Source organism: Ascaphus truei, chromosome 8, assembly GCF_040206685.1.
Source record: "Ascaphus truei isolate aAscTru1 chromosome 8, aAscTru1.hap1, whole genome shotgun sequence".
Taxonomy (NCBI): Eukaryota; Metazoa; Chordata; class Amphibia; order Anura; family Ascaphidae; genus Ascaphus; species Ascaphus truei.
The window spans coordinates 97,061,306-97,078,355 of NC_134490.1; the positions used below are offsets into that span (position 1 = coordinate 97,061,306).

Here is a 17,050-nt window from a genome sequence, read left to right on the forward strand (position 1 = left end):
GGAACTAGGAATACCGGACTTGCCCAAGGACTCTGGGACGGAGTAATAACCCCTAGGGTCAGCATCACCTCTATCTCCCTCTCCATACTGGTCTTGACCTTTGCTGACACTCTATACGCATGCTTATGCAGAGGCCGCAGGTCCCCTGTGTGCACTGGGTGTTTGGTGAGATGTGTGGTCCCTGGCATGTCAGTGAAGAGGGCCCTATACTTAGCTAGCATGTCCCTGGCTTCTCCCTTCTGCCTAGCACTTAACTGTGCCCCTATCTCCACCTGCTCCACAGTGTGTCCCTGCCTAGCCTCCCCTAGGAGATCAGGCAGAGCATTGCTCGCCGGATCCTCCAGCAGTGGGCTACAAATGGCCATCCCTGCTCCCATACTCGGTGCTCTGTACTCTTTCAACATGTTAATGTGATATGTCTTGTGCCTCTCAGGCTCTAACTGTACAACATAGTTGCACTCATTCACCTTTCGGATGACCGGGTACGGTCCCGACCAGGCAGCCATTAACTTGTTCTCCCGAGTGGGTTTGAGAACAAGCACCTGCTGTCCTGGGATGAATTCTCTGCTACGGGCATTCCGGTCATACCATTGCTTTTGCTTGGTCTGAGCGGCCCTGGGGTGGTCCTGGGCCACAGCCATGAGCATCTCTAACCAGTCTCGGAGATCTACTACATACTGGATCACTGAAGCATCAGTAGCAGTAGCCTCCCCTTCACATCCCTCATGGAATAGGTCCAGAGGTCCACGTACCCTGCGGCCATATAGTAGCTCGAAGGGGGAGAAGCCTGTAGATTCCTGCGGTACCTCTAGGTAGGCAAACAGCAAGTGCTGTAAATGAATCTCCCAGTCTTTCCCCTCCGCCTCTATAAAGGTCCGAAGCATCTGCTTCAGGGTACCGTTAAACCTCTCACATAATCAGTTTGTCTGGGGATGTTAAGGGGTAGTGCGCCGGTGCTGTACACCGCATGCATCCCAGAGACAATGTAACAGTTCACTCATGAACTGCGACCCCTGATCGGTTAGGATCTCACTAGGGAAACCTACCATAGAAAAAATGTTCAGCAAAGCTGCTGCCACTGACTTGGCATCTATGGTGCCAAGCGCTGCCGCCTCAGGGTACCGGGTGGCAAAATCCACCACCGTGAGGATGTAGCACTTCCCTGACCTGCTAGGAATCATAAGGGGTCCTACAAGATCCATCGCTACTTTCTGGAAGGGTTTCAGGGGTGCCTTCACACGGTCGCCCGCCTTACCCACTCGCTGGCAGGCATCACAAGAGCGGCAGAAATTGCCCACATCTCGAGATGCCCCCGGCCAGTAGTAACGCTCTAATAACCGGGCTCATGTTCTGTTGACCCCCTGATGTCCCGCTAACGGAATAGAGTGAGCTACCCCGTAACAGTTGCTGTCGGTACCCCTGGGGCACTACTAGCTGTCGCTTACCAGTCAATCCCTCCTCTATCCCTGGGTTCCCTTCTTCTCTATACAGGACTCTTATACCATAGGCAGTGCTCAGTGCCTTCCCCTGCCTGAGATTCGGACGCCCGAAGTCTCACGCCGGCCAGGGTAGGATCTATCTTCACGGCCTCCCTAAACTGGGCTCCTATTTCTGGCCACCTCCCAGTCATATCATTGTCCGGAGAATGGGGAAGGGTGAGGGGGAACAGTAAGTCAGTCTGTGGTTGCAACTGATCCTGGCTTACCTCCCCGGGCTCCTCTGCGCCCTCAGCTAACGTTGGTCCCAAAGGCTGGGGGACTGGCGCCGCCGCCATTGCCGCGGTCTGGCTCTGGGTAACCGCCGCCACTGCAGCGGGCTTGGGCACTCGGTCATAGGTGCAGGTCATCGGTCCCAGATCGTTGCCAAGAAGAACATCGGCATACAAACCGGGTAAAACCCCCACCTCCCGCACACCCTGGCCCTCCCCCCAATCCAAAAAGATTCTGGCCACTTGCAGGAACCGTGGCTCTCCGTCGGCCACAGTGATCTGTATCCCAGGGCCTCGGATCAATTCCTCTGGCCGGACCATATCAGGTCGGACCAGGGTCACTGCAGCTCCTGAATCAAGCAAGCCGACTGCTTGCCGGTCACCGACTGTGACCGGGGTGAGATGTCTGCTCTGGCCATCCGTCTGCTGCAGGTCCGTGCTGAGATGTCCTCCGCTCCTGGCTGTAGGCAACAGGTGTTGCATGGGACGTCTCGCTGGGAGTTGGTTCCATGACCGGTCCGGAGTCTTTGGTGGAAGCTACCCGCACGCGGGCAACCGGCTTCGCAGCTGGGGTGCGTTGCACCTGATGGGGTCCGCCGGAACGCAGGGGTTCCGGGCAATCTGGTCTGATGTGACCAGGGCGGTTGCAGTTGTAGCACCGGCGCTCGTGCCGGAGCTTCCCCGCCTTCGGTGGACTGCTGCCCGCAGGCGGCCTCTGAGTCCATTGGGGGGTATTGGCAGACTTTCTGGCTGGTGCCGCCACCACCGCAGCTACTGTTTTGGCGGTCATCAGGGCTCGGCTGGCCACATAGTCGTCTGCAAGCCTCGCCGCCTCCTGGTAAGTCTTGGGCTTCTTGTCGTACACCCAAGCCCTCACCGCCGGCGGGCACAGCTCCATGAGCTGCTCCTGAAAGATGAGGTCCAGCAGGCGTTGGTAAGTCCATGCCTCATAGCCCTCCACCCAGCGTGTCCCGTACAAATCCATGCGGGTCACGTAGGTGACATAGTACTCCTGGGGCTGCCTCTCTTCATGCCGGAATTTACCCTGGTAGGCTTCAGGGGTAAAACCGTACTGAAACAATAACAGTTCTTTCAGGTGTTCATAGTCATCAGCATACTCATCTGGAAGCGCCATCATTGTCTGCTTAGCCAAGCCGGACAGTAAGGGGTCCAAACGTGCAACCCTATGCTGGGGAAGCACTTTGTACCGCCGGCACTGCGTTTCAAAGTTCTTTAAGAAACTGTCAATCTGGTCAGTGCCTTCCACGAACTTGGTGAGACTGTGCTGGTCCAGCTTGAGTTCATCTGTGTTGGGTTGGACAGGGGGGCAATAAGCGGGTCTGTTCACTGCCATAGTGATAAACTACAGCCGCTCCTCCGGTGTCCCTCTGCCTCCCCATGCAGTAATCAGTGCCAACATTTCAGGGGTGAACGGACTGGTAGCCGCAGCAACCAGTACCCCTCCTGTTGCACTGCTCCCGGGAGGTGCACTCGTTCCCTCCCCGAGATTCCGCCGCCCCGGCACTGGGTTCCTTCCCTGATCTCCGGATGGCTGTAAAAGGGCAAGCTGAGCCGTATCCTGAGGCTCTGCAAGCCGGGCTTCATAGTCACCGATTGCGTCAACCATGTCTGCGACCTCCTGGTTCTCATAGGGCAGTCCATATTCACGGCACTTGTCCTTCAGCTGAGCTCGGGTCCACATGTTGGATGAGCCTTCAGCCTCGCTCATGGTTCAGTCGCAGCAGTGAGGTGGTGTTACAACTTGTGTTAACTGTTGCACTACTGTGTGTTCAATATCTTTAGTCCCAGGAACTCTGAATTCCCTTCGAGTTCCCACTATATTACAGGGTAATTACCGTACACTGTAATACAGGTTCAGTTCAATCCCGCCGCTGCCACCAGTTAATTATAGAGCTTGTCACGGTAGCTTATGACAAGATATAATGAACACCAAATATCTGGGTTGAACTGAACGAGGCTTAGATATAATAAAATATATTTTATTCCTTAAATAAAGGTGAACACATCAATATAGTACAATTAACAGACAAGAGGGTAACACTTATTTAGGGTTGGGGAATGGAGAAGTATCCAATAGCAATTCTCCAGCAGTCCAGTGACATTCAAGATGGAATCAGAAGCACACTAAAGCAATCCAGTGACATTCACGGTGGTATCAGAAGCACAACTAAAAACTGTAGGGTTGACACAGTTTATATACCTGTGCAACCCTATTCTTAACATTGAACACAGCCTATTGGTGAACAATTACCTGTATCCACTCTCTAATGTGGAGACACAGACTAACAGACTAACCCATGCCCTCAGGTAACAATTAGACTGGCAGAGTTTTGTTGATTGATTAATACGTAATCCCTAGACATTGGGTAACAATCAAGGCAGTTAACTTTTGATCACCGTGCTTAGGCCACTCAGCCGTCTGCCCTTCATGACCTATTAGCCTAGCAAATGGCATCTGCATTTTCAGAACAGATCCAAAATAAAATACATATACACTTTAATATCTACACATATTAATAAGTTCCATTCTGGTGGGCTCAGTGGGTCGACCTTTGCCAGTTTTTAATGCCTACAGTGACTCCACATATTGGCCAAATATGAACTCTCTGCGACCTCCAGAACTGGAGATACAGAAATGAACTTTAAAACATTAAAATACATGCTTATAATGAAACATGGGAACAGGGGAACATACATTTTCAAGGTACAACAAGGTGCAAACCTCATCCCTGGACCGCAGTCCAGTTAACCCCTTGTCTCTCTGGTGAGGTCAGGGGATGGCCATATGGGGTGCAACCCCTTTAATACCGGGCCACCCCCTTTCTCCCTCTACAACCACCATATGTCACACCCATATTAAATATACCACCATATGTCCCACCCAACTACCTACCTACCTCCAGCTGGCAGGGGCTCGGGCGGTTCGATTTATAACCGCCACAGCCGTCGGGGGGCCCCTGCTCCTCCCACACATGGGTCACGCTTTTTCGGGGCAGATTAACCGGGTGGGGGATTAAAGGTGACCCAGACCCTGGATCCCGCAGGGGGTCGCAGGCTGGGTCCTCTCAATTTTTCGCAGGAAGCGGCGGCCAATGGGTGGTCATCGCACACCTGGGATGTGGAGCAGGATCCCTACCCCTTTCACTAGTGCATGGCGAGGAGGTGGACAGACGCCGAGTCCAGTCGGCGCGCTTCAGGTCCAGGTCAGCGCAAAGCGCTGACCCGAGCAATGAGATTCCAGGTAAGGAAATAAATCCTAGTCAAGTACGGATAATAACGATGCATTGTCAGCGACATATCAGAGTCTGAGAGCACAGCGCAATTACACAAGCCCATGGGTATAAATTCCTAAAGAGAGCTAGTAGTGATTAACCGATCACTTAAGGCTAGGTCAAGCGGGGCAACGCAGGAGGCAGCGGGGAGAGCAAGGCCCCAAACATAAGGACGACAGCGTCAGCGATGAAAGGGAAGTACACGCACGCCTGCGCTATGACCTCTCTCTCCAGTCGGGTTACACCCAAAGTGAGATAATAAAAGTGAAGTTCACGGACATGTACGACCTTTCTACTGAGGGGTTACAGGCCAGGGGAAAAGCAAAGGCTGCAGGCGATGAGAGAATAAGCATAAAACCAGTGACAACTGGCTAAGAGGTTACCTAGCGTCAGCCAGCTGCCTGCTGGAGTAGCACCCAGAGGAGGGTTTGAATATCCTTAAATACATAGACCTTATATACAACACATATAAAACATATGGGGGCGCAGCATGTTACGAATGTTTAGGCACAAGATACATGGGAACCCCGTTGGAATTTCGGTACTAAGGGCCTTGACTTATGGGTTCGCCGGGTAACACCGGAGAAATTTGCTCCCTCCATCTAGTCAACCACTGGGGAAGCCCAGGAAATCAGAATGCTGCGACTTTAATAAAAACTCTTGCACAAGCCCCCCCATTCGCAAGGGTGCTAGGTAGGTTCACTACGGCAGATGCAGGCACTGCTCGGGCTCCTAAATTTCGCATGTAGGGTCATACCCATGGGCAGGATTTTCAGCAGGAAATTAGAGAGGTCGACCGCCGGGATATCCCGCCCGCTGCACCGCATCAGGGTCACTAAAGAACTTAGAGCCGACCTGGGTGCCTGGGAAGCTTTCCGTTCGGATTTTAATGGCAAAAGCTATGGAGTGAAGGGGGCCACAGTAACCAAGAGCTAGAGCTGTGCAGACGCGCCGGGGTCGCTAGGCTTCAGCGCCTACGTCAAAGGGGAATGGTGCGCAGAACCAAGGCCCCTAGCACGAATTGTTATAAACAGGGTAAGTGGTACACTCACAAATTCCCTCCTATATAGATGGCATGTCAGAGACCCAGACTCTTGGACTGGAGCAAGGTGCAATGCAACTTCGTGGGTAGCCAGAAAATGAAGCCAATTTCTCCAGTGTTCCTCAAAGAAAAGGGGAGACTCACAATAGTATAGTATGTCTATACTTATGTGGAATCACATAACAGGTAACAAGTGTGCACTCACATTATGCACAAAAGAAATGCGCATATCAATGTAAGAAGATTCTCTGGTTTCTAAGCTGGTCCCACTCCTATCTGTGCTCCTTCATGGTTCCCACGTCACTTCCTGTGACATCAGCTGTGTGGGCGGTAGAAGATGGACAGGTTATCTCCGGTTTCCAGTACTCCATTTCTCCAAATCTCAGGGCGCAAACAATTCTATGGTTCTTTTCCACTTTGTTCCAAATTTATGGTCTTCTGCGTACTGTTGACCAAATCAAGAGACCTTGCCAACCTGATGGAACAAATCAGCAATGACACGGCAGACGCTTTGGGACAACTAACCATGGAAATGTCTGCTATACGAACTGTAGCTTTGCAAAATTGAATGGTGTGGAACTATCTATTGACAGAAAAAGGGGGAACATGTGCTATCATAGGGAAAGAATGTTGTACCTACATACCCGATAACAACATTACCATTCATGATCTAGTTCAGCATATTCAATTCTCGGCATCCCAACCCTATGCAGGAGGAGGATGGACTTTCACCACTTGTTTTTCTAGTTTAATTTTGTCCTGGGCAATGTGGCTTAAACAACTTATTTTTTGTGGTTTGGCCATATTGTTCTGTATTATTACGTTATATCTGTTATTTAGGTTAGGATGTTGAATGTGTTTTTCTCCATAGTTGAAGTTACCTCACAAGGAACAAAATCGTAACATAGAATGTCAGTTAAGACGAAAGTACGAGTCCAGGTTGAGGGAAGAGAGGGAAGAAATTGAAAAGTTGATTTAAATACAAGTCTAAATTTTCAGTGAGGTGTCAATCGTCTCAAATGTTGTAATGTTAGACTTACAGCAGCAGACTAACCTGGAATAACATGAAGTAACCCTGGCTGAATATCACAGGGTTAAGTGTATACCACGTGGTTTGAGGGTAAATTTACAGACAACTATATTCAGTGACAATAAGGCATATAGACAAATTGAACAAATTCTTAATAAAAGTTCTTTTGATATTCTTACGATCGAGCAGATCCAGAAAGAACTCACTACGATGAAGTAAAAAATTATGCTAGTGAAAAACAAGATAAGTTAAAGTTTCCTCTGAATGAAATAGAAACCATCAAAACTAAAGTGGATAAAACGATTGAAGACTTCCGAAAGGCGATAGAGATGAGGAAAAGAAGAAAATTCCTGAGGGATATCCAGGAGTATGAGGCCAACAGGGTATACCGGTGGACCTATCAAAACTTTGAGGTGCAGCGTGGATCACGCTCCGTCCAAAGACAATATCGATCTAGAGTGGACTTCCCACAATCATCTCATTCGTACCAGTCCAGTGATGCGTCTTTTTATAGACCGGGCCCTCAACAACATCCACCACCAGAAGGCAAATCGGGGCTGATCAGACAGGGAGGGAAACCCTGCCAGAAGACGGGAACACAAACAATTAAGGTGGGGCCTTAGAGGTCATGAAGAGGTAGAGATATAGGGTGTAGATTTTAGCCCAACTCTCTGAGGTGGATAACTATAAACTACCGCCAGCTGACCCGACACCCAAGATTAAGAATCATATTCAGGATATCTTGGGGAAGAGTCGAAACACAGGGCATTATCTCTCAACAACGGAGATTGTCCCTCACAGTGGAGGAATCTACAATCCCTATGTTCGATACTCTCCCCAAGAGGCTGAAGGATCCCCCTGGATAGAATTCAGGGTCTAGATAGGGAGGCCCTGTTACGACCTAAAATGTTGATCCTTAAACACATCCCATTTGTCAGTACATATAGCACTGCTAGTTCTACCATAAGTAGGATAAGAAAGCACTGGCATTTGGTCGATTCGCACCTTGCACTGTGTAGTTTTTTCAGTCCTCCACTAATGACCTATAGAAAGGCACCATCCATGAGGGATGCGCAGACCTGGGACTCATGAAAGTCATGGGGGCCCGGTTTAAGGGAGCTCAGTTTAGGGGTAGCTTGTCATGGAAAAATTGAGTTCACACTTTTCGGGTAAGCGATTTGGTTGAGAACTTTTATTGCAATCAGCTGTATGCAAGAGTGCATTTACTACGAATCACACACTGCTGGATGACTAACACAAATCGCACAGCTGAGATAGTTCAAAGCAGTCTAACTTATACCCCAAAAAGTAATGGGCATGGACACATCATTTTGCAAAGCCCGCCCATATGACTTCATCGGGCATCCTATTTTATTTCTACATAGTTACCAATTATTTTTTGCAAACTAGACAGGACAAAGAAAGAAAGATAGATAATTTATGCGCATCCCCCCAAAACCGTTAGCTGTTTTTTCCCCCTCCTTTGCCCAACTGCTCAAATGATTTTTACAGATAAGAAGTAAAGCGAGAAGCCCATCTAGGAAGAGATAACAAAGAGTCAGCTTTTATAAAGGTGAGAATAAGTTCAGAGAAGAAAAAAAATTTCTTTCATATGTCTAGTCTACTGCATCACTGTTATCCATAATACACCAACACAAAGCATGGCTTTTCATATAGTAATACATATATTAATATAAAAATATTATACTATTATACTTCCACACTTCCCTTGCCTTGCATGTACCCAATGTGGTAATGTTCAGAAGGGGCAAACATTCACACACAGGGCATAGATAGTCCTTGATGTCCTACACCACTTGCAATTCTGATTTTGTATTTTAACTCCTTAAATGTCCATGCGGGTTGGCATATGTAGCTGAAACTACACAGACAGCAACAGAACATATTAGTCAACACAAATCCACCATTAGGTGCAAGTTGTTGGACCAACCTGTGCCGCACACTTCTTATAGGCGGGGCACATTAGTCAACTCCACATCCAAATCATTGAGATGGTTCCGAAACACAGACGGGGAGGTAATAAAAGAATGACTCCTCAAGAAAAGGAAATTGGGTACATTGCACCCACATGGTCTTAATAGACATAACTTGACCAATATAATGTGATTGCTGTTACAGGTTGACATATGAACGGCGGTAATTATTTACCAGTGCATGAGCACATGCACAAATGGTGAGTAGTGAGCATCGTAGGGCACTTAATACCCACAAATGATGTCATCTGCACTCATAGCCTTCTAGGATGTTCCCATAAATGCTACCCAAGGAGTGGTCTCCCTTTTATTAGGAGTCCTCTGCTCTTTAACAATAGATCTGTGTTTGCTTACTGCTGGTTCATCAGCCCCACCCTCTGGAATGTTAATGCTCCTGGAAAACAAATAACTCTGAAAACACAGCTGCATTCAATCTGAGCCTCTCAATCTACATTTGCGACAGACGCCTGATGGGGTTCCCTAAAAGCTGCTCCCCTCTGCACAGAACCAGTATGCTAAGGGTTAATATCTGCATTTGCTTACTGCTGTATTTCGTCAGCCCCAACCTCTGGAATGTTAATGCCCCTTGGAGGACAAAGGACTCAAACCACAGTTGCATTCAATCTGAACCCCTCAGTCTATATCTTTGGCGCCCTAAAGGCGGACAGCCTTTGGCACAGCCGAAGGGCAGCCAAAGGGCGTGAGCCGTTTACTGATGTTAAAGCTGCTGTATTTCAATCTGAAACTCATCAGCGCTTTTAGCCCCTGTACCCAATTTTCCAACTCTATCTGTATATGAAATGTATGTGAATTGTCTGTATAACCTCTGTTCATCTAATATAACCATGTATTGTGATCATAATAGGAAATTCTTGAAAACGAGAGGTAACTTTCAATGTATTACTTCCTGGTAAAACATTTGATAAATAATAAATTGTAAGCTATCATTTAGTGCAGAGTTGCCCTCTTTGATTTAGAAGGTCCTGACAGTTCAGATGGATTTCCGACACATTGTCTTTACCATCCAAGCTCTTCTCCCCCCCCCCCCCCCCCGGTGTGTGGGCATGTGATATGGGGCAGTACATGATTGAGGGAATGACTTACCACCTTGCATTATTCACCACTGACTGCCATGAACAATAGATTTTGGATATCAGGTACCTACCATAGTCAAGTAAGTCTCTCTAGGCTTTATGGTTATAATGCATGTCAATATGAATGACTTTACGAGTGTGTGTACACACACACCTCGATTTGGCGATAAGTCATAACTAATTTTGAGTCATATGGGGGGGGGGGGGGAGGAGAGAGAGTAGAGGAGAGAAAGTTTTTTTTTTTTTTTAAATATGATTTCGGTTAATACATAATGCACATCATAATCGTGCCCTCCCCCTTTTTGTTTTCTTTCCTTCCTGCAAATGAACATTTATTGTGCATATTGTTTCTGTGTCTTCTCCTTCCCCCTCCAGCAGTTATTGCCCATTGCTCAGCAATCATCTGATGTACTCCCAGCCAACTGAAGAGACAGATGGTTGCTGGCAGGGGATGGGGCTTCCCCTGTACTGCAAAAGTTCAGGTTGCAGAGCCAATTGGTGGGGACACAATCGGCCACATTAAGTGGGCGTGGTTTTCATGCCCGGCTCACGTGTAGATCCTACTTCAGAGCGATGTTTGTCTGAAAACGTCATCCACATTTTTGTTTTGGTACTTGTTGGATGAAACAAATGTATATCTTTAGATACATCTTTGCGAGTGCTGCAGGTTTTTCTTTGCTGTATTACCTGGGGCTGGATGGTGATCCTGGCCTTACTGCATGCACCCAGTTGGAAGATAAGTATTTTTATACATTTACTCATGATGAGTGCCCTGGATATCTGTTTTTTTTTTGTATATACAATATCCATATATGGAGACCGCTCTGATTTTTTTTTTCTTTCTTGTATTGTACTTTAGTTTTATCCTGCACATTATTTTACACACTGTATATACACACCAATATATATATTTTTCACACAACTGAACTTGATTAAATTATAACACCCTCTCCTTTTGTTTTCTTTAGAGGAGAAAGAAAACACATCCTGTTCCACTACAAAGTGAAACCAAACAATTTATTTGTGCTAAATGAAAAAAAAAAAAAAAAAAAATGTACTCCGAAAATAATTCTTTATACATTGTACCGGCTTACAGTATGCTGCTAAATAAGCATTCATTAGTGCCAAGCTGTGCTGCTTTTTCTGTAATCTGTCCTGTCCTACCAAGCAATACTAAGTTATTGCCCATGTTGCCAATACATTTCTAAAACTTATTTTTTCAAATCATATGGTATTTTAATATTTTTTTTTTTTTTTTTTTTACTTAAAATACATTGGAAAACAAAAAGCCACAATCTTTCATAGGTAAGATGGCAAATCTCTTTCTTAAACAAAACTCTATGCTTAGGCTGCCCGTACATCCAAGTTTATACAGCTCATCTCATGGTTCGCAAAAAAAACAAAAAAAAAAAAGGCTAAATACTGCGACAGTCAGAAATGGATTTGAGGACAGCTTACGGGTTACCTAAAACTGATACAATTAAATCTTAAGATCCATTTACAATACATTCCACATATTTTAACAAGTTTCCCCACAGTTCACGATAATGTTATTAATAGACGAGAATTTGGTTTGTGAATTTGCATCCGTTATGTCTTGTGTGCACTGGACACAGAACTTATGCTAGGTTTATGTATATGTGGTTATAAAATGTATGAGTTACAGGCACTGAATAACTTTATCCCCAACTCCCTAAAGCCATAAAAGTATCCTGACTAGCACATGATTTGTAACTTTACCAATGTGCTTTCATAGGCTTTGTAAGAAACATGCAACTATAATGGTATTAAAGATCTCAAGTAGCTGGACTGTCATCACATAGTAATAATATAGGCTTAATATGACTGGATTCCAATGCATGTATTTTCTCAATTATTAGTCTTGTGCACTTAATGTCACATCCATATTACTGAAATGTGGTGACTATTTCTGGTATGCCTGGAATATTCCATAAAACTGAAAAAGCTCAATTCAACATGCCTAATAATTCTTATACAAACTCTTTAGTGAAAAAAATAATAATAATTATCAATCAAAAGGTAGCATCCCTTTTATTAAACAAACCTAAAAGCCATGTAAGGAAGCTTGAGCAGCATGATACGACATTTAATAAGTTTGTCCTGCTCAATACCAAGTAGCAAATGTTCCAGCCAGAGAAAGAATGTACATGTAGTTTCAGTAAACATGGATGGGAAATTGTGTTGAGAAGTTAACGCTGTAGACCCACAACACTGGCTGCATTTTAGACAAACATTTACAACACAATTAAACAGTGAAGCCTATATAACCTCAGTGCAAATAAAGTCAAATCCAAATATGCCAGGTAAGCCTTTGGCTTTTAGTAAACTGTTCCATGTTATGAGTCCAACTCAAAATGAAGAGACTGCAGAGCACATGCACTAGGGCTGAGGGTGCACTGAATTGTGGGAAGTGACAGACTGCGATGCAGCAGACTGGACTGCATGTTGTGCTGGAGGTGGTGGAGGAGGCAGAGGATGCACTGGAGTTTGGGTGTTTGGAGATGGAGGAGGCGTGGGACGTTTGAACTTGTCAGGACTGTTGCTCCTCCGTGGAGAAGGTCTCTGAAAAACAATAAGTTAACATGTTTGTTAGCAGAATTCAAAATGAACAAGGTTGCTATATAGCTTCCAGATAATATCAACTTGAAGGTTTAAGCTCCACTGCAACAACTTGTGGTTTTCCCCGCCAACACCCAGGTGTTTTCAACTGAAGGGGTTATGGTCCGTTGCCACTATAAACGCCTGGCTGCATATAGCAACATTTTCAACTACAGGCATCTCGGTCATACTAGCATTTGTGCCCTGGTCTGAATTGCACTGAAGGTAGCCTGTGCTTGCCCCATGAGAACGTCAAGCTGCTCCGAGCTTCACAACGTACTGAACCACTGAGGTATCAGTCGTGGCGGTTTTCTCCTCCCAGCCCTCACTGAACAGGAAAAGCAGTCCACACGTATATATAAGCTCAAATGGGGAGAAGCCAGTTGACGCCTGCGGCACCTCTCTATTAGCGAAGAATAGGTGCCGCAGATGAGGTTCCTAGACTCCATTGGCTTCCACGAATGCTATTAGAATCTGCTTAAGGGTGCCATTGAACCTGCTCGCACAGTCCATTCGTCTGGGGATGGTAGGGGGCTGTGCGAAGTTGCTGAACCACACACTTGAAAATAAGGATCCAGAGGGGACTACCTCATAATAAAGACTTTATTGGACATACAATAAAATAATGAACCACGAGATGGAGGAAACAGAACGCGTTTCCCGCCTATAGCGCTTCATCAATACATTATATGGTGCTCAGTTTTTCTCCATTTTTTGCTGTTCCTGTTATCTTCAACCAACGGATAAGCACGTCCCAGGACCTAATCCAGGATACTCCAGGACTCTACAGTGAGTTTTTATGTTTATATTATTATCCAGCAACTTGGAATATTGTCTGTCAGTTCAATAGGAGATATATTCAGGTGTCAGCAAGGCTGTATGTGTTCTACCTACGCGAGACACTGTGCACCATTCTCCAGGCTATTTTGCATTATATTGGATTCATACATATACATGAAAGGAGGTTCTTACAGAAGAATAGGATTGTATTTACATATGGGACAATCGTTTGTTTGAAGCACCAGATTTCTTTCATCTCATTCCTGAACCACACAGTTGGCCCAAATACACTGGGGTGTTCCAGCACGAACTGAGTCTCCTGATCAGCGAGGCTGTCGCTCGGTAAACCTAACCTAGTGAAAATATTTCAGAGCTTCCGCTAAGTTCTGGGCCTTGATCAAAGAGAGAGCTACAGCCTCGGGGTACCTAGTGGTAAAATGTACTGTAGTGATGATGTACGTGTTCCCTGACCGACTCTGGATCATAAGGGGCCATCCACCGCCACCCGCTGGACTGGTTCCCTGTCTTCTTGCTGGCAAATGTCACTGGCATACAGAAGAAGGTTGCTACCTCCTGTGCCACTCCAAGTCAGTAAAAATTATGGGTCAGGCAAGCTTTCGTGAGAGTAAACACTGATGAGCGGCAAGCAGGATATCATGGGCCAAGCACTGAAGCTGGGCTTGGTTTACCGCGGGGATGATACACTAGCGTATCCCTGTTCAGCGTCCATCTGGAGCACTGGGTACATGTTCCCAATACAGAAACCTTTGCTTCCACAGGACCTGATGTGCCCCGGGTTCAGAGGTAGGCTCAGCAGCGCACTACTGCATGACCCCGGGTCAGACCACTGGGTCTCTCTGAAAGCGAGGATCTGCTCTGTACCCTAGTCAGTGAGGGATGGGGGGCAGGGAGAAGGGGGTAATAAGTCAGGTTGGCGCTCCCCAGTCTCCTCTAGCACATTGGGATGGGGTTGCTTGGTAACCCGGGGAGCTTCCTCTTTAGTCGCCAGCAGAGTTTGGTTTCGGGTGACCAGGGAGGCGTAATCGCAGACAAACTGTCCTAGGTCATTGGCCAGCAAAACTTAATTTGGCAAGCCATTTAACAATCCCACTTCCCTTTAACTTTGACTGCTCCCCAAGCAAGGAACACATGGGCCAAAGAGATGGTGAGTGTCGCTCCATCAGCATGTCTGTGTGCCTATCCAGCAAAATCTGCTCCAGTTGGACCAAGCTGGGGCGCATGTTCATATTCAGCCTGGTGCCAAGCAGACAAGCCACTAAAGTAGAACCAACAGTCACTGAGCAGATGTGAATCATACGATTGTCGCTCTAGGGTCTACCCACAAGGGTGATGGGGTGTGCTGATTCCAGAGGGTTAGTTACCAATTGGAAGGTTTGGACCGCCTGGTGCTCTTGTCCTGCAGGTGTTACCTCCACATGGGATCAAGCGCGGATTAGCGAGGGTGACCCAAAACCAGGGTTAGCTGATCGCATTGTGGCAGGGCACGTGATTCACATATGCTCATGCCAACAGCAGAGGGAGAGATGAACTGCGAGGAAGTCATCGGCCATCTCGCTGCTGGGCTGTTGTAGGCTTGCGGTTTAGGACCCATTCACGTATCTCGGGGAGACATCTCAGCAGAAACGGCTCCTTAGAAAACAAGCATCCATAGAGGTAAAGGGCCTTTACCTCTATGGATGCTTATTTGGATCTTCTAACAAGTTGCAGCACGCTCCACACGCCAATACCGGATGGGGAGACTCCAGAGATGTGAGTAACAGACTTTATTCAACTGGACTTAATACTTTGTGGCATAATTGTGTTCCAGGGCCCATCCCAATGAGGTTCTGTGCAGGGAGTTGTTCCTTTGCCCAGTCCCTTCAGGGAATATAGGTCCCCATTAAGGAAACCATACCACAAGATAAGTGACGTCATTCTTCATATTGTTACTCCCTATGGTGTTGTGGATTCATTTTGGATTAAACACAAGTTTGTACCTATAACTGACCTGGCATTGGAGCGCAGGTTCCACATTGAGAATTCAATCCTTAGAAAACATATCCTGCAGTTCCTTTACAGTAGCGGTCTCGCTGCTGGCTACCCACCGCTTCATATAGTGTGTCAAGCGGAACACAAACTTTATATTTGTGTCTTGGGATCTCTGCAGGGACAAAAATTGCAGTTGATAGTACACCGATGTGAACGCGCACTAGGCGAGGACGGACTTTACTACCTCGTACACTGCAGCCTCTTCCATATCACTCATGGTAAGCTTCGGCCACTTTCCCGCTCGTCTGATGGGATAGGATCTTCACCTAATCGACTTTGGGAAGCTGGTGGAAATGGCAGTCCTCTTCATCTATTCATTCATCTTCCTTAGCCTCGTCACATTTGTGGAAACTGTTACAGGTAAGCTGTGGGTATTCCAGACTTCCCAGCAAGGTGCAACGATGGGGTGATGGTCCCTGGTCGGGGGCCATATAATAACCCACGTACCGGATGATAGCGATACATTACTCCATGGATGCATTGGCCCCATATTGGTCAACATCTGTCCGAATGAGGAGGCAGGCCACTGGGGTACAGCTCAGTCACTAGACTCTCTCCGATCTGGGGACACCAATCTCATGACAGTCACCAACTCCTCTTGATTCAGCCTCTGAATCGGCCAGCCATCATCGGCCTGTACTCTGTTGGTTAAAGCTAACTAGAGGGGGGGCGACGACATGCGGCCAACACAATGCTCCTGTAAAACTGGGTTCTGAGATCTTAGCCCAGACCTCAGTACTGGAACACAAGCAAATGTTTCAGCCCTGAGCCTGGCAATCCCACTCTACCACCAGAAATAAGTCTGTGACAATTTGGGTTTGACCAAGCTACTTGGGAGCGCAATTACAAGGCAGAACACAGAGGTTTTTAAAACCTAATTTTATTTGGTCGGAGCCAACACAAGAACACAACAATAACCCCAGAAAACAGGGATTTACAGGGGACTCCTAGACTGCTAGGTGCAGGGTTTTGCAGAAGCTAGCTTACCCTGGATGCCACCCCTAAAGTCTGAATCATAGTTAAAAGGGAAGATGGCTTCCGTTCCACAAACAGTTCACGATACAGTTGGTCTCACGACACCAAGAGCAACCGGGTACAACTGTGGCGCTCGGATTGGCGTCTGCTTCTATACTTCCCCGGCCTCCATTTGGAAACATTGAGGAACGGGTACTGACCAATCAGCTGAGTCCTTTCAATCCAGTGAGCAAGAGGGGCATCTGGAACAGACCAATCTGGAGTGGGAGTGGAGCCAGAATTTAAGGATAGCCTGAGGGGCGGGTTCTGTGAGGGAATTGGAACAACCCAATGGGTACCGCACCAACAGGGTAGGTCCCAGAGTGCTGTTCCAGGCCTCCCAGCGGGATTAGACGCACTCGCTACAGGGAAGAGAACAATGCTCCGGTCTTGGAGTGTGTACACTCCCAGCAGGTGGGTGCATCCT

At 46.9% G+C, this 17,050-nt stretch overlaps 1 protein-coding gene across 1 annotated transcript in view; it reads right to left on the reverse strand.

Annotated features, from left to right (window-relative positions):
• Positions 1–11,355: 11,355 nt before the first annotated feature.
• The window catches only part of CCDC6 (coiled-coil domain containing 6), a 90,159-nt gene continuing 84,464 nt past the window's right edge, over positions 11,356–17,050 (reverse strand). Inside the window, exon 9 of the mRNA XM_075612959.1 lies at positions 11,356–12,744. Coding sequence (XP_075469074.1) covers positions 12,562–12,744 — 183 coding nt within the window. The 3' untranslated portion in view covers positions 11,356–12,561. The remainder of the gene's footprint in view (positions 12,745–17,050) is intronic.